At 37.0% G+C, this 14,324-nt stretch overlaps 1 protein-coding gene across 2 annotated transcripts in view; it reads right to left on the bottom strand.

The window, feature by feature from the left end:
• The window catches only part of IDE (insulin degrading enzyme), a 125,899-nt gene that overhangs the window by 53,614 nt on the left and 57,961 nt on the right, over nt 1–14,324 (bottom strand). For both annotated transcript variants that reach the window (XM_081250007.1, XM_081250006.1), the window contains exons 5-6: nt 5,050–5,172; nt 416–528 (exon numbers count right to left, since the gene is read on the bottom strand). In XM_081250007.1, coding sequence (XP_081106133.1) covers nt 416–528; nt 5,050–5,172 — 236 coding nt within the window. The remainder of the gene's footprint in view (nt 1–415; nt 529–5,049; nt 5,173–14,324) is intronic.

The following is a 14,324-nucleotide window of genomic DNA, read 5'->3' as shown; positions in this document are numbered from 1 at the left end:
CAACTGCCAGAGAAAACCATACTGACCACACAGAAATAAATGACCTGGGCTCTTTCTTAGTGGGATTTCATTACAGTTGGTATGCAGTCCATGTTTGGTCCCCTTGACCATGCAGCTCAATACTTTTGGATACTTACCTTCTGGCACTGGGTAACAGCTTCTACAGTCTGCCAAGGTTATAGCTACCAAAACTACTTTTAACATGCAAAGATCAGAACATATTGTTATCTTTTTGGTGATACATGTCCCTAATAAATGTGAAATTGATTTGATTTGATTTTAATATAAACCAAATATTAAAAACTATATAAATAATGGAACCTCCAAAAATGTTCATATACTCTTTGGTAAACCAGGCATATATTATGTCCATAAATTTAAAAAAGTAAAAAATACTAGAAATACATGCACTTACTTTAAGATGTTCTTCTTGGAAAGGATGTTCAGGAAATTCTGGCAATGGGACATTTTTGTTCTCCACTTCAGAAAATAACTTCACCACCAGATCAGTCAAGTCATCTAAAGATTCTACAAGAAAACAGACAATGGAAACAGAACTTAAACTAATCATAACACATGATGGGTAGTATTTAAAAATATTAGGATTATATACACATATATAAAATCACTATGTTGTACACCTTAAGTTTCGTTTTTTTAATAAATTTATTTATTTTTGGCTGCATTGGGTCTTCATTACTGTGCACGGGCTTTCTCTACTTGAGGCGAATGGGGGGCTACTCTTCATTGTGGTGCATGGGCTTCTCATTGCGGTGGCTTCTCTTTGTTGAGGAGCATGGGCTCTAGGTGTTCAGGCTTCAGCAGTTGTGGCACATGGGCTCAGTAGTTGTGGCTTGCAGGCTCTAGAGCGCAGGCTCAGTAGCTGTGGCGCATGGGCTTAGCTACTCTGCGGCATGTGGGATCTTCCCGGAGCAGGGATCGAACCCGTGTCCCCTGCATTGGCAGGCGGATTCTTAACCACTGTGCCACCAGGGAAGTCCCTGTATACCTTAAATTTATACAATGTTATATTTTAATTATATCTCAATAAAGCTGGGGGGGAAGAAAACACCTTACAATCACCTGAAAAATCTCAGGACTATTAAAAGGAAAACCTAGGAATTTTTTAAAAACTCCATCTGATAAAGTTGAAGCATTCAGTAAAATCCCACCAGTGCCTATATAACTTCTGAAGCTATGCAGTATTGATATTGATTATACCTCACACATATCTGCCTCCTTATAGTTTAAAAAACTGTTTTACAAATATTATCTTGCAATAAATTTCAAACAAATATTGGAAACAATAATAGAATAATGAGTGGCATTTGGAAACTGACTATTTTATCTACGATTCCCAAAAGGCACATACGAAACCACTAGCTGACAGATTATAACATTAACTTTATAAATAGACACAGTCTAAACCCATTGCTAAAAGTCAAATATTAGAGTTTTTAAGTAATTGATTTTGTGGGGGAATAGTATAAAATGGTGAGAAGAATCCTGGGTGTTCAATTCTAACCCCAACTTCACCAACCAATTATGTCAAGAGACTATTTGGACAAACTGTTTAACTACTCCAGGTTCTATAAAACACGAAAGCTGGGTAGGATGATCACAAGTCCCTTCAAGGTATAACACTATATGATTCTGTACCATAGTGTGTCAAACTCATGCAAAGATTTGTAATTGTTGATAAGATTATATAGCCACTTATGTGAAGCTCTTCTATGTTATCATCTATCTATATTTTTAATAGACAGTTGTATTTGCAAAAGTATGAGATGTTCACTGCAACACCATTTATAACAACAATAAAAACTGGAAATGACATAAACATCTATCAATTTGTGCATGTTATGAAAAGTCTGTATACTGGAATATTATGTAGCCATTAATGAGGGAGAGGTCTGTATGTGCTGATATGAAAATATCTCAAAGCTCTATTAAGTGAAAACCACAGACTTCAGTGCCATGTAATATAATCTCATTTAATTTTTAACAGACACACATAAATCCAAGTATATTAACAAAATTCTACTTTTGGAAGTATAACAAAAGATGATATAAAGTGACTATCTTTGAGGAGAGGGCATAGTGGTCATAAGGTGGGATAAAGAAGAACATGATTTCCATTTTATATCTTTCTGTATGGGATAATTTTTTTTCTGTGCACACATATTACTATTATTCTAAAAAGAAAAAAGTGGAAAAGGTTATCTTTTTATAAACAAGATAACCACTCACCTTGATTCTGCCTCCTCAAAAACAGGTTATTTATAAATGGTATAAACATTCATTACTTGTTACTGTCAGGAAGCATTTGAATCGAATAAGAAATTTCCCTTGATATTCTAGGACCCATTTTGAACTTTTCCATGAACTCTCTAAAAAGCACTTAATCACTATATGAGAATTGCCTATAGATAGTATGAAGTTCTCTTTTAGGCCTATGAATGTGGGCATGTGTACTTTATTTATAAAACATATGTATTTTTACTTTGATTTTTTTGACATGTATGAAGGACCCTAAAATGTCCAGAGCCAAATAAAAGGCCAACCCATGGCTGCTTGTTATATGACAAGTGAACTCGGGAATGAATTGGGTGTATTTGGAGCAAGAGATGTCAGAGACAACTGACATAAAGACATAAAGAGACACACACATGGGACACGTAACTGGAAACAAGATGGGCAGTCAACAATGATTTGTCAACCTGAAGTGCTGATGACAGCGAGGCCCTTTAGAGCAAGGTTCTACTAGGGTATGCCTTTCCTTTTAGAAGCACAAATTCACCATGTAGCTTTTTAAAGGTAAGGCAGCTGTACAATAATGCACCATCTGTCTTCACTGTGAGCTACCAGAGATCAGGGAACTGAGTCCCATTCATCTTTACATTACCAGGACTTGGCAATCCTAGGGTCTCTACTTGACAGTTACCTATTTCTCAAGTGTCCAGGTAATTGGTGCTGCCACAACTAGAGGGAGGACCCCGTGGGAGAAGAGAGAAAAACTTTTTTGTCCCTTTGTGACAGAGATCCTTCCACATGGTTACTCTTCCTCTCCCCTCCTCCTAGAAGAAGGAGCGGATTATCTATTAATCCTTTAAGAGATCCTGTTTCCTCCACACACCACTGTACTGTAAGGACACTTCTCCCAGACATGTCATCAAATCCACTGAGCTGAGCACAGGAGGTCAGTCACACTGGGAGAGGGAACTGGAACAAAGAAACTCTTTGTATCTTTCAGATGCTTATTCTGTCATTTCCACTAAACCAAGAACACTGAGGGCAGGGCTTACGTATGTGTCATCTGTTGTCATTATTACTTGCCTAATAAGTGCTTATTGAAATCATGTGTTTTATCTCAAGATGACATGGACAAAAACACAACTTAGAAACCTACGCCCAGGACTAGGCTCTAAATACCAAGTGATATTTTTTAACACTCTATAGATCTACCTACCTTTAGAAAGCACACAGGATTATAACATACACTTTTTATTAGCCTTACTCCTTGGACACATTTTATATCCTTGTTCCTATTACCAAGTTAAAATATATATAGTTGTTTATTTTCTACCCACAAAAGTAACATTTGTCAATAGCAGAATACTTTGAAAAACAAAAGCAAAAAAACAAAACCAAAAACAAAAGAAGAAAACAAAAGTCGCCCATAAGCTCATGATTATGGAATGCTGAAAGTAGCTACCATTTATGGAGCATTTACTGTGTTGCCAGGCACTATGCACTTTTTCTGCATTATCTCTATTAAACCTCATAACAGGTATGAGGTACCACCTCCATTTTACAAATGCAAAAACTGAAGTGCAGAGAACTGAAGTAACTTTGTTAGCTCATAGCCACTATATACTGAGCAGGTGGTGTATTAGGAATTCAAACCCAAGCTCTCAGACTCTAGAGCATGAGTTCTTAACTACTATACCACATTATTAAATTTCTGGTATGTTTTTCTACTTTGTCTTATGTCTCCCATTTATGTCTATTAGAATTTTTTAGAAATCCCCAAATGGAATCAGATAGCACACAGTGCTTTTATACAGTGCTTTTGTTTTCTATTTAATACAATAAGAATATTTTCCCAAGTTATGAAAACACTGTCATGAAACTATTTATTCATTCAATATTTACTTACCGAGTACTTATGATGTGTCAAGCACTAAACCAGACAAAGCAGTGAACAAAACAGTTTCTATTCTCAAGTAACTTACATTCTGGTACAGCAGACAACAATAATGAATATTTAATATTTCAGGTGGTGATAAATGTTTTAAAGAAAAATAAAGCAGGTGAGAGGAGAGGAAGTGGGAGAAGGGATGCTATTTTCTATAAGATGCTCTATCATATACCTATAACATCACTATTTAACCAATCTTCTGTTAATGAACATTTAGCTTGCATCTAACTTTTCACTAATAAATACTACACTGAAACATCCTCGTACATCACCTGTTTGAACAGCTCTGATTATTTCCTTAGATTGCACTTCTAGAAGTAAAAATGTACTTTTTAGGGTGATGCATCTTGCTAAACTGTCCTCCAGAAAGTGTGGAGGAATTGCATAAATTGTATACACCACAAATACAAAAGAGCACCTCTCCTCATAATGGGTATTAGTTAAAACAAAACCCAAACCAAAATTATGGTAATTTAATAGAGGAAACAATATCAAACTTTGCTGCGTTCTAATAGCTTTCCTAGTTTATAATCATCTGTCTTTTAATTTTTTTTAGTTTTTTTGAATTTTATAAGGTCAAATCTCTCAATCCTGTCCTTTATACTTCCTTCCCTTGCTATTAATTTATATTTTCTTCAGGTCTCCATTTAAAATCACCTAAGCTTCTTTTTAGAACACAGTGAGTTAGAAACAGAATTCCCCTCTACATATTCTCCAACAAGATCATTTTCAAAAGCCTCTGAACAGATAAAAGGAAGTGTCTTATATCCTTCTTTCAATACTTTGAAAAAGCCAAGGTAGAAAACTAAGATTATCCAACACCATGAAAAAATTTTAAGGATTCTTACCTCGACCTAAAACACAAATAGCCATTAAGTTGGATGAATAATAAGTAGAATGGAATTTCAGTAGCTCTTGTCTTACATCAATGCCTTCTTGGTTTGGTCTAGTCTCTAGAGTATATTTGTTACCTGAAAGGAAGGAAAAACATTTCTAAGAAAAAGCAAAATATGCGAATTTTAAAGTCTTGCAATTATTACTGACATTGCTATAAGCTAAACTTAAAAAATAGAGTCCAAACAAACACATATAATGATTAGTCAAATATGTTTGACCATAACCTGGATAAATAGGATAGTATAGTACAAACTAGTAACATTTTAATCTATAGAGAGTTTTCCCTCAAGAGCTTAAAGTGCCTTATAAAAATTATACTTCTTAAAATTCCTGAGAGAGAGTAGGTATTATGAGCACTTATAAGACAAAATGAGATCCACATGGCCTCCATTCACACTTACTTTAACTTCCAGTTCCCTAGGTGCTCCGTAATTAATTGAACATAGTCACTGAGGGATCTTTTTGGAACTTGCCAAGTTACTTGTGGAAAGAAATGTACTATTCTTGGCTGAAGCATTAAATTTGTGATGTGAATTCTCATGAATTTGATCTACACGGGTAAAAATAGGATGCAATGCTATTTTTGTAAGTCTCAAGCAATGTACATAGCGTACCACTATGAGATCTTATGAAATTTAATAACTAATTCAATTAGGATAAAATATGCATGTCAAAAGCAAATAGTCAAACTCTCTAAGTAGTACATTTCTAATAAAGATCTTGCCATTTAAAGGCTGGGAGGTGGAATTTCAACGATTGGTATCTCTCTAAGTATGGCACCTTGACTAGAAATACCCTAAGATCTAGTATAATAACTTTTATTATTGTTCCTGCTTATACTATTCAATGGGCTACTCTTTTTCACCTGCATAGATGAAACTATGGCAGAACATATTCTTGATGTGTTTTTTCCCCTTGGGTTGTTATAATGGCTGATGAACTGGCATTGGGAGAGTCCCCTTCACTAAACTGGGTATCTAGAGAGAGCCACCAGATGGCGTTCTCAGACCCAGTCTTTAGCCACGTAGAGCTAAAGATTCTGAGCCAAGATTCATGCCCCAGAATGCTTCAATCAACAGATCTAGTGGAGTGTGCGAGAAACAGCCCAGCAAGTACTCATTAACCTACCTTCCTCTAGTTGGAAAGCAACCAAATGTACTCATATTCACTAGCATAGCCTGCTAATCAAGTCTCCAGGTTCTTTATCAGTCCTCTCAGTTTCACTAAAGATCCAGTTCAACACCAGATCTGCTCTGCTAGGGGTCCTAAAATACCCCCTCATTCTACCTGAGGAATCCAGGTGATCTAAAAAGTATCGAGGGGCCTAACTCCTCAGAAAAAAAAAAAAGGAAAAGAAAAAAAAAAAAGCTTTTTGCTGGGTAATGGTTTGAAGTTCTCTCATATTAAGGTAAAGCTTGAGTATTGATGGTACCTCCCTTTCCTACTAAATGAAGGTTATAAAAAGCCTCAGTTCCAGAGAGACTAGTCCTTACAGCTTCCTTACTCATTTATACTGCCAAGCTCAGAGTCCTACAATATGTGCATCAAGATCCACACACTGGGACACCCAAGTTTGGAGAAATTATGTTTTATTTCAACAGACTATAAATGTGATAGTGTTAGATAGAAATCAGATTTTCAGTCTAAGTGTGATATGACTATTCACAATCTGGTCAATATTCTGGTTAAAAAAAAATCTCAAATCAAAGTATACAAAAACCAAGATCATGGCCTCCATCTAGAACTTAAAAAATTCTTTCAGTTTGACTAGGTCTAGCTCATTCTGCTTTGACTTTAATGTACCTGAATATCTTACCATTCTAATCCTTACCCTTTATCTTTAGGTTCATTTAAAAACACAGAGATAAAGCAAGAACATACCCTAAATACACTAAGACATGTATCACTGGCAAAATACTGACAATGCTAGAGTAAAAAGATCCAGAGGACCACAACAGAATAGTATACCACACAAAAAAACGAAGAATCCACTGTTCATATGCAACAGCATGGAGGAATTTCACAACTTTATGGTTGAACAAGAGAAACCAGACAGACACAGAAGAGTATACACTGCATCATTTCATTTATATAAAGCATAAAAACAGGCTAAACTAAGATCTGAGTCATGAAAAGTCAGAACAGAGGTTATCCTTTGGGGGGTGGATAGTGACTACAAAGGGGCAGAAAGAGGTGTCGGTAATCTGTTTCTTGACTGGGTGCTGGGTCCGTGGTGTACTGAGGTTTTGAAAATTCAGTGAGTTGTACATAAATAATAGCAGTATATTCATTCAACTGATTCTTCAAATGGCAGCAAAGTAAAAACAACAATTTATTAGAGCCACACACACTTTTCAGTATATTTATTATATTTCAACAAAAAGTTAAAAGAAAAATGAGCCAAAGGAGCCACTCTGTCAACAGCAACCTGACCTACCTAAGGTACAAAAGTCTAGTGATTCTGTATCTCTGGCCAAACTTCTAAACAGAGGCCCAATCACTTTTGTTCTGCAAAGTGGCTTTTAGCCACGAATAGATACCATTCTGTGACTCCACATATTCATTTATTTGCTACCTAGATGCTTTTAGGCTTTCTAATATATGATGACACAAGGAAACCGTGGTCTGTTTGGGAACACAGCCCAGAATGGCAGTCCTGTATCCTTAGAAGCTCCTGAATCAGAAAGAGGAAAAAGTTCTCCACTATTACTCTCTTGGGGTCAGGATAGTCAGCTCTTAATACAATGACAGAAAAAACATGAATATTAGGTAAAAATGGGCCAAAGAGTCAGGCTTGTTATTAAGTTTATTAGCCCTTTTATAACACTTTTTTAAAAAAGTTCTTTAGGGGCTTCCCTGGTGGCGCAGTGGTTGAGAATCTGCCTGCTAATGCAGGGGACACGGGTTCGAGCCCTGGTCTGGGAAGATCCCACATGCCGCGGAGCAACTGGGCCCGTGAGCCACAACTACTGAGCCTGCGCATCTGGAGCCTGTGCTCCGCAACAAGAGAGGCCGCGACAGTGAGAGGCCCGCGCACCGCGATAAAGAGTGGCCCCCGCTCGCCACAACTAGAGAAAGCCCTCGCACAGAAACGAAGACCCAACACGGCAAAAATAAATTAATTAATTAATAAACTCCTACCCCCAACATCTTCTTAAAAAAAAAAAAAAAGCCACTACAAACCCCTACAGGAAAGCTATCCAAAGATCACTCATTAAAAAAAAAAAATAAGACTGTCCTCCCATTCCACAGATAAACAGGCAAAAAATATGAAATGATATTTGCACAAGGCTATTAAAAAAAAAGTTCTTTAAAAACAAGAAGGCTAGCTATAGTGGAAGTTCTCAAGAAAGTTAGTTGAGGAAATAGAAGGAAAAGCAGGACATACTGCACAGAATTCCATAGTTAGTCCTTAAATTACTGAGTAGACTCTGTTACTATCAGTGCCATCATCCCCAGGTAGGGAGGTGCAGAGGAACAAGCACTGGCTTTGGTGTTGGCAGAGCTATCATCAAATCCAGGGTCAAATGTCTTCTGGCTGCATGACCTTGAACAAGTCACTCTACTTCTCTTAAGCTCAATCTGCTGTCCTGACATTGGTAGACTTATATAACACCAAATTTAAAAAAGAAAAAAGATGTAAAAAAGCATAAGACTAATATTTAACAACCAATAAATAGAATAGAAAACCTGAAGACACCAAGTGTTGTGGTGATGGTGAAATGAGAACTCAGACGCGGCATGAGGGAGTGCGAACTGGATCAACCGCTACAGGACACAACTTGGCAATATCTGTTTAACCTAAAAGATGTACATATCCTAATATACAGCAATTCCACTCCCAGAGTTCCACTCCTAGAACCCTAGAGAACTGTGTACAAGGAAACACGTATAAGAATGCTTATAGCAGCAATGTTTCGTCAACAGGAAGATGGATAAAGAATAGTACATGCATTCAATAAATTTTTCAGATAGCAGCAAAAAATAAAAATAAAAAACTTATCAGAGGGGGCTTCCCTGGTGTTGCAGTGGTTAAGAATCTGCCTGCCAATGCAGGGGACATGGGTTTGAGCCCTGGTCCAGGAAGATCCCACATGCCACGGAGCAACTAAGCCCGTGAGCCACAACTACTGAGCCTGCGCTCTACAGCCTGCATGCCACAACTACTGAGCCCGCGTGCCACAACTACTGAAGCCCACGTGCCTGGAGCCTGTGCTCCGCAACAAGAGAAGACACTGCAATGAGAAGCCCACACACCACAATGAAGAGTAGCCTCCGCTCGATGCAACTAAAGAAAGCCTGCATGCAGCAACGAAGACCCAATGCAGCCATAAATAAATAAATTAATTAATTAATTAATTAATATATTAAAAAAACTTATCAGAGACACACTTTCTAATATGGATAATCCTTACAAATATACCAGTGAATGAAAAAATACAAGTGGTAGAGATTACTCACAATAAAATACCATTTTTATAAAACTAAAAAAACTAAACAACATATTGCTTAGAAATAAATGCATGACTTAGCAATGTTTTATTAAAAAAAAAAAGCATGGCAGTGACAATCACCAAACTTAACATAGTGGTTATCTCTCGGGAGCAGGGAGAAAAATGCAATTGGAGAAGTGTACAACAGATGCTCCAACTGTATTAGTAATGTTCTGTTTCTTTAAATAGTGTGTAAAGAATGATCTGGCAAATGCTTTTATACTGATCTCTTTTATGACAAATTAAAAATCTGTAAAAATGTTACAGAATTTAATATAATACTTGATGTACAGCAGAAAATAGGCAATAAACAGTATCTATTTCTGCTACGATTTGAATTGTAGGAGGGATTCCTGGCTTCTGAGTACAGCACAGAAACCGTTCCACCAAAGTAGGGAAGAAAGCTCAGTAAATGGTCCAGATGACTTTCCTCTACCTAAGAATCCATATGTGGAGAACAATGTGAATATGGCTGGGATAACAAATACCAGTTCAGTCTCTAGACATATACTGTCCTAATTTAACACTAATTCAGCTGGGTCATTTATACCAAATTAAAATGCTGCTACAAACATCTTGAATCCTACCTTTCTGGCTCTCTCACCGTAAGAGTGAGCTCCAGCAGAGGCTTGAGGATGTCAGGGTTGATGACTCGCTGGGACTTTCTGCTCTGGGCCTGCCAGGAGAGAGCACTGGCTTGGCAGTTGGGAGATTCAGGGTTTCCCATCCTGACTCCATCATCGACTAATTAAGCAACCTTGGAAAAGTCTACAAATATCTCCAAGGGGTCATTTATTTTATCTGTAAAATGGGGGTAATATGGGTACATGCCCAATTGTTAAAAGCAAGGGACAATCCCTGACCCCTTCATTTACTAGCTGTCGAGACAAGTTTCTTAACTTCTCTAAGCCCCAGTTTCCTTATTGGTAAATAAGAATAATAAGAGAACCAACCTCACAAGATTGCCATGAGGATTAAATGAATAATCTGTGTTAAGGCTCAGCATAGCATCTGTCAGACAATAATTACTTAATAGGAACTTGGGCTGCTGTGAAGTTTACGGAAAGTGATAACGGATATGAAGACGGTTTTGTAAATTGTAAGCTCAGTAAATTTTATTTTATATTTTCATTATAAGAACTATAAATTCTATTTTAAAAAAAGCATACAAACTCAATACTAATGTATATGAGTGCTGATTTTCAAGTAAATAGAATGTATTTTCCTGGAAAATTCTAAAGCCAGTCAAATATTTCTTATACTCTGTGGAAAGGACTGAGTTTGAAGTTTTAGAAATGTGTTTTAGAAATCAAAGCTGGCTCCAACTGTATGTCTCATAAGGTTCTCAGGGAAAAGTCATTTGATAGTTATAACCATGAAACTCTTAATTGTTCTCTGAAAACCCGAGATTCTGAAGGTTAGGTTAATATATCTACAGTTATTATAACCTCTTTTTTCTTTTTAAGCTCTTTCTTCTTGCTATAGCAATCTTCTAAAAATCCTGGAAGAGACCAAAGCCTTTGGAGATACATAAATTTTCCTAAAAAATTAAAAAGGACAATTCTCCTGCAGCTGGGTAAGTACATGTAAGTACAAGATGGAAGTTACAAAAGAAAAGGGGACTTGAAGTGAAAGCCTCTTAAATGCCATAATAAAGCACCTGTGCACTTGTAGTTTTCTGTAAATTTCTAGTTTTCCATAGACACATTTCCTAGCAAGGAAAAAAAAAAAGATACTAACAAAAGCCAGGGGAAAATTTGGAGAATAATAAATGACTAAGCGGGCTGAAACATATCAAATATTTTTATATCTACGAGTTTATCATGATACTAAAAAAAACAAATTAGTCATCATTCAAGGATGCTAGGGAACCAACTCAATATTTTGAAAACTGGTAAATAAAGGGAATGAATCAAACATTTGTCTTGCCTTTCCTATAATAATTGTGCCACTGGGTAGGCAAAAGTAGAAAAAGAGATTTTCTTTTTATAGTAGTATTCAAGCAAATCAATATGAGAAAAAACAATAGAATTAGAATTAGAGAGATGATGCATTGAGGATGGTTGCAACATCATAAACAGAAAACTAGACATTATATGCCCCTGATGAAAGAATACATCACCAACTATGAAGCCCTCCCCCCAAAAAGACAAACATGAATCTGATCAAGTCTCTATATCCAACTGCCAATTTGTGGAAATACAGAAGACAGGGGAATATGTTAAACTACACTGTTGGGAAGGCAATCAGCAAAAGCTAGGCTGTGAAAAGTTCTACACAATAAATATCCTGATTCTTCAATAAATAAATTCCAGGGGGTCAAAGGGAGGGAGCAGAGGAGAGAGATGAATGAATCTGTAGACTGAAAATTTAAAAGACACATTGATCACTAACATTTGACACTTATGTGGATCTTTATTCAAATACACCTTTAAAATTATGACTTTTATGAGACAACTAGAAATTTGAACACTACCTGCATAGTTGATGATATTAATGATAATGGTACTTTTACCATGTTTTTTAAAAGTCATTACCTTTAGAGACATATATTGAAATATATGTGAGTAAAATGATATGATGTCTGGGATCTTTTCAAAATAATACGAGGGGGTGACTGGGAATGCAGATCAGACAGGACTGGCCAGGGGCAAAGTGATGTATACACTGGGTTCGTTATAGTATTGTCTACTTTCGTACATTTTGAATTCTTCAGTTAAGAAGAGGAAGGCATGGAGGGAGGAAAGGGAGAAAAAAGTAAATGATTAACTTTTATTGGGGTCTAATTTTTTGTGTCATTATCATCATCCCAGGGTCAAGAGATGTTCAACTACCTTCTGGTCCATACTTCACAACATTTTTTTTGGTCCTAATCCATTTTCCTACTCCTTCCTACAAAAGCGTCCTTTATTATGTATGGCCAATAACAGCCAAGGGCTCACTCCTTGGTCTTTGCTTCTTGTCATGGTTTTGGGGGTCAACCTAACATTATCACAAAGAACACAGGCTTAAGAGTTCAGACTGATTTGATATTGAATCCCATAACCTACACAGACACTTCTGCTACCACCCTCCCTCTCTCCCTCCTCCCTGTATTCCCCACAAGGCTATGAAACTTTGGTCTAATTATTCTGTCAGTATTACTTTTGGCATCTGTCAAATGGGATGATGAAAATTTCAGTATCGTGGTTTAAGTTAAGTGAAATCATATTAGGTAAAACACCTACCCGGTGTGTGGCACTTAATACTCATACAATTAAATATTGTTCCTTTTCTTCTTGAGTGGCTCTTCCTCTACTTAAGAAAATCCTACCCAACCTTCATGAAAATTCAATTTGCATCTCCTCTGAGATCCTGGAGAATTTAATTCTAGGCAAATCTAAAGCAGGTAGAATAGTAGTTTAAAGCACCAGACCTGGCTCCAGCATTCAAAAAGCTGAGTGACCCTAAGCAATTTAATTACCTTCTCTGAAGTCTTAGTTCACTCATCTATAAGACAGAAATAATAAGAGCACACACCTACTGGGGATATTGTGAGAACTGAGTTAAATAATCCAGGCAAAGTGCTTAGTACAGCACTCAGTAAAAATTAGCAAGGAGGAAAAAAAGAGAGAAGAAATTATGATCCTGGAAAATCAAATCTGAGATTATACTCCAGTGAAATCTTGGGTATAACTTGCCTCTCCGACTAAACCAGGAACATCTTGAGTGCAAAGACATTGATTATACTTCTTTGCATTTTCTAATGCACTTTACATGTAGAGGACCTTTAAAAAATTACTTGTCAACTGAGAGAGAAAGAGAGATAATCTGAGCGCACTTATAACACCCTATTCAGATTCTTATGATCCTGTGGTACGTGCTACAAAACATAACTGTCACATAACAATTAAGAAAGAAAAACATCACCCATATCTAAATACAGCTCCACCCTCTATTTCCAGGCACTCTCCCACTTTGCCTTTCATTCTATCAAGGAGTGCTTGTTTTGTTTCCCTCACCCACATCCTGACTTCCTTCTTTTATTTCCTTCTCAGCTGACTAAACCCAGTTGCTCCCACAGTGTCTGTGGGGTTATGATTAGAGAAACAGATCACTAAAGAATAACCAGAACTAAGTTTTCCCTTTTCTGTTCCAAACTACTTTTAAAAATTCAAGTGCTTCTGCTTTTATTCCATGGAGACGCAGAGAAAAAATTTTTTAAAGGCAACAGGGCAGAGAAAAGACATATAATTTATCAGGAACTATGGAACTAAAACTAAAGGCATGTGTGAGTGATAAATGAAGGGGCAAAGGGAATGTGGTCACCAACCACTGGTTCAGCCTGAAAACAGAACAGGAGAACAACACTTCTCTAATAACACTGCCCAACAGTCAGTTCATCAAACCCACTGACTCCTCAAGCAGCCCTGGCTGCCCCTCACAACTTCATGGCAAAGACCTTTTCAAAGTTTTGCTGTCTTTCACAGCTACTGATCCTCTATTATATTATTACGGAGGCTACTATCATTTACTGAGCACCTTTATGGCCAGACTTTTGGCTAACCACTTCACATGCACAACCTCTTTTAATCCTCACACCAACCTGACATGGGAGGAAACTGAGGCTTACAGAAGCTAAGAAACTGGCCCAGAGTCTCTCTCAGCCATTCAGTGGTACAGCAAAGATGCAACCTCAGCACAGCCCACCTTCAGAGGACAAAACTTTACATCACGTAGGAATATGCTAGTGG

Source organism: Mesoplodon bidens (genome assembly GCF_964165515.1).
Source record: "Mesoplodon bidens genome assembly, chromosome: 1".
NCBI lineage: Eukaryota > Metazoa > Chordata > Mammalia > Artiodactyla > Ziphiidae > Mesoplodon > Mesoplodon bidens.
The sequence above is the reverse complement of the archived record's forward strand: the minus strand, read 5'-3'. Positions and strand labels throughout refer to the sequence as shown.